General features: G+C 37.3%; 1 protein-coding gene across 1 annotated transcript in view; it reads left to right on the forward strand.

Annotated features, from left to right (window-relative positions):
* The window catches only part of Ir25a (ionotropic receptor 25a), a 75308-nt gene that overhangs the window by 10598 nt on the left and 60164 nt on the right, over nucleotides 1-4546 (forward strand). The window contains exon 2 of the mRNA XM_017611514.1: nucleotides 2388-2537. Coding sequence (XP_017467003.1) covers nucleotides 2388-2537 — 150 coding nt within the window. The remainder of the gene's footprint in view (nucleotides 1-2387; nucleotides 2538-4546) is intronic.

Below are 4546 nucleotides of genomic sequence, written 5' to 3' on the forward strand. Positions count from 1 at the left end.
TTACTTAAAATGTATACACCCCGGCTTATCATGTAGCGGTAGCTTTCGGAAAGGTGGAAAACATATATTTAATACTTGCGCCGGGTATTTAATGTTCGGCTCCGCCCGAACTTAGACTTTCTTACTTGTTTTATTTTTATTTTTTTAATGTAATAAAAATTCCTTTTTTAATTTTATGTTGACCTTTGGGGTTTATTTTATAAATTGATTTTTATGCATAAAAATTCCCATAAGAGGTCGGGCAGCATAATATGATTCTATGAAATTCTAGTTAAGGAAAAATATTTCATAGCCACATATATTTGCGAAAAACTTCTTTGTAAATACTTTCAGTTTTAATTCATTTATGCAGTTGCATGTACATATATAATTTTTTTAATGCTTTCGAATTTTTTTTTTGCCAAAAGTCTTTTTTTTTTTTAAATAAATGCCATCATAAGATAAATGCCACAAAGAAAAATGCCATCAGATACCTATCAAAAGATATCAAAAATTTTTCCAAAATTAAAAAGAAGTCGATTTTATTAACATTTCTTTATTATATTAATATGTATATGTATTTAACAATAACAACTGAATTTGGCTTAATATTAAATTATATTAAAATAACAAATAAAATTATAAAAGAAATTAATAAATAATAAATGTAAATATATTCATACATACATATGTATGTTTAAATAAATTATAATAAAATAGTTTTTATAAAAAGGTCCATTTTACATGACTTTAGACAATCGCGGAAAAAAGTCGAAAAAATGCCTTAGAAAATCTTATCAACTTAGCTGAAATAGAAAAATTCATACATGTTTGCAAAAATCAATTTGCAACAATCAGCAAATCGATTTCACGCAAATATCATATTTTCGGCAAGCAAGCAAATGTACAAAAGCCCGCTCCTTTCCCCGTTTCACGTTTCTTACTCTACACTTCTCGTTCTGACTTCCATTTTTATTTTAGAGTTTGTTTTGATCCGACACAAGCACGCGCTTGCCTCCGCAAGCATCCCCTCTGCCTGGTGCTTATTATATTTCTGTTCCTCCTTCCTTTTTCGTTCTTATTTTTTCATTTTGCTTTGAACTATGGTAGTTAAATTTGCTCAAAGTGTGGTGGCACGGAAAAATTTTTGGTATGGTGGCAGCCGACACTTCTCTACCGACACCGTCGGTCGAGCGGTGCACTTTGTCGACGTGTGGTATATTTGGCCGACTGCACCCCAAAATTTCTGGCAGAAATTAGTTCACACAGAAAATGCGCCTTCTCAGTTATAAACGTTCTCTGGTTTATCGATTCGAGAAATTAATGCGCTGATGAGAAAACGAAAACTCGTATATCGAGACGATAAAGTGGCCGGTAAACTGAAGGTTGGATGAGAAAACGGCCCTTAGTGTATTGCATCATTTTTGGCAAGAATTGGTCACTGATACAGAATAGAGCCATTACAATGGCAAAAATTAACTTCATACACATGGGCACAGCAGAGTTCCTAATTGATTTGTTGACTATTGTGTACTTTTGTAATGAAATTTTTAATATTGCGTTTCAGTAAAGCCTGATATACAGTTCAATACGAGCGTGAGCGTGAGCTTTTTATTTTGACCAATATCTTCGTTATTACTCAACTTTTTGCTATAGTTAAAACATGAAAAGATAGAGAATTAAAATATCTTTCAGAATGATAGAATAAAAACTAATTTAAAATGCATAATGTGCCTTTTTTCGAGCGCACACTCAACTGTGTGCGTACGCAAAGCATCCGCATGTGAACGGCAAGTTTTGACAGATGTGTGTCAGCGTCCATAAGAATACAAATGGAATTCTTTGCCTTTGCGAACGTTCACGCTCACGCTCGCATTGAACTGTATATCAAGCTTAATGCGGAGGTAGAACGCGTATTTAATGCCATGAATTTGTTAAAATCTAAGCTAAGAAATAGAATGCCGACAAATACAATTAAATTTGTTAAAATCTAATCTAATGAACATAGTCGATATTGATATGTATAAAATAATATATTTAAGAGTATTTTTTACTTAAAATACGTAAATATTTATGCATGCATAAAGCTAAAAAAGTGACAAGAAGCTGTGAAAATGGTTAAATATTATGAAATAAAAATTTCCTCCTTTGGGTAGTTCCCTGAATTTTTTACATACATCAAATATAGACACATTGGGGAACTTGAACCTTTCATAGTGTTCATATATGTATGCTTTTGACTAAATTCCAAAAACAAAACCAAGAGCTATTTATTATCTGGTCTTTAAAGACATTTAAAAATTATTTAAAACTCCTATAGAATTCAGATTATTATTGTATTTACAAGCAAATCACAGCAACCAGCTGTTTGGATTATCATATTAATCAATTTCTTTTCTTTTTGTTAGTTTTTGTAAACGATGCTGACAACGAGCCAGCAGCAAAAGCTGTCACAGTAGTAACAACATACCTCAAGAAGAATCCCAGTTATGGTATCTCGATACAAATTGACCAAGTTGAGACAAATAAAACCGACGCTAAATCATTATTGGAGTCAAGTAAGTACTAAATTATTCCTATAAACAAGTATGTTAACATTGTCGCCACTACAACATATGCTAAAATTAGAAATTTTTACTTTTTCAAAGCTTGCCAGTTTGGTCACAGAGACATTACAAAACCAAATTGCGCATATTAACTTAAATAGAGTTTTTTTCGAGATTTTCTGTGGAGTTTTCTCATTAATCCATAAAGAAACAAAAATGTTTCTATGTTAAGGTGCCGATATACTCGTACACATATCTACTTATTTCTTCTTCTTCTGTAATGGCGCTGAAACCGCCTAAGCGATTCTGGCCGAGTATAGTCATTTCTCTTCTGTTCCAACTGACACCAATTGGAAAGGCCAAGTGAAGCCAAGTCCTTCTCCACCCGGTCTTTCCAACGCAGAGGAAGCCCTCCTCTTCCTCTGTTATCGCGGCTCACGATGAATACTTTCAGAGCAGGAGCGTTTCTGTCCATTTGAACGACATGGCCAAGCCAGCGGAATTTTAATTCGCTGCACTACGTCTATTCGTTGTAAAGCTTATACAGCTCATCGCTAAATCATCTGCGGTCTTCCCCATCGCCAACTCGTAAAGGTCCGTAAATCTTTCGCAGAATCTTTCTTTCGAAAACTCCAAGATCGGCTTCATCAGATGTTTTCATTGGCCATGCCTCTGGGCCATACACCAGCACAGGCATGATGAGTGACTTATAGAGTGTGATTTTTGTACGACGGGAGAGGACTCTACTTCTCAATTGCCTACTCAGTCCAAAGTAGCACTTGTTGGCAAGCGTGATTCTCCGTTGGATTTTAAGGCTGTTATTATTATTGGTGTTAATGCTGGTTCCCAAATAAACGAAGTCGTCCACTTTTTCAAACAATTAACTGTCAACAGCGACGTGTGTGCTAAAACGCGTATGCTCTGACTGTTTTTGTGATGACAGGAGATATTTCGTTTTGTCCTCGTTCACCACCAAACCCATTCGCTTTGCTTCTCTATCCAATCCCGAGAAGGCAGAACAGACGTAGCCCTTCTTTTTACCGATAATATCGATGTCGCTGGCATTCGCCAGCAATTGTACGCTCTTGTAAAGTGACTATTCCGTTCAGTTCTGCGGCTTTTATTATCTTCTCCAACATCAGGTTAAAGAAATCACACGAGATGGAGTCGCCTTATCTGAAACTTCGTATGGTGTCTATGGTATCAAACGGCTCGGAGTGGTCCCTCCCAATTCTGACAGAGCTGATGGTATTGCTGAACGTCATTTTACACAGCCGTATTAGTTTCGCGGGGATACCAAATTCAGACATCGCGGCATAAAGACAACTTCTCCGTCTTCGCACAATACACTCGATAAGACCTTATAGCTTATGCTTAGAAGGCTGATCCCGTGGTAGTTGGCAGAGCACACTTGAATGCCAGTCGTCGGGCATGGGTTCATTTGACCATATCTATTCATGCACCACATCAGCTCCTCGCCGCCGTACTTGAATAGCTCGGCTGGCAGGCCGTCANGCCAAGTCCTTCTCCACCCGGTCTTTCCAACGCAGAGGAAGCCCTCCTCTTCCTCTGTTATCGCGGCTCACGATGAATACTTTCAGAGCAGGAGCGTTTCTGTCCATTTGAACGACATGGCCAAGCCAGCGGAATTTTAATTCGCTGCACTACGTCTATTCGTTGTAAAGCTTATACAGCTCATCGCTAAATCATCTGCGGTCTTCCCCATCGCCAACTCGTAAAGGTCCGTAAATCTTTCGCAGAATCTTTCTTTCGAAAACTCCAAGATCGGCTTCATCAGATGTTTTCATTGGCCATGCCTCTGGGCCATACACCAGCACAGGCATGATGAGTGACTTATAGAGTGTGATTTTTGTACGACGGGAGAGGACTCTACTTCTCAATTGCCTACTCAGTCCAAAGTAGCACTTGTTGGCAAGCGTGATTCTCCGTTGGATTTTAAGGCTGTTATTATTATTGGTGTTAATGCTGGTTCCCAAATAAACGAAGTCGTCTACTTTTTC

Source organism: Rhagoletis zephyria, unplaced genomic scaffold (genome assembly GCF_001687245.7).
Source record: "Rhagoletis zephyria isolate East Lansing unplaced genomic scaffold, Rhagoletis_zephyria_1.1 Rzeph_scaffold_00416, whole genome shotgun sequence".
Taxonomy (NCBI): domain Eukaryota; kingdom Metazoa; phylum Arthropoda; class Insecta; order Diptera; family Tephritidae; genus Rhagoletis; species Rhagoletis zephyria.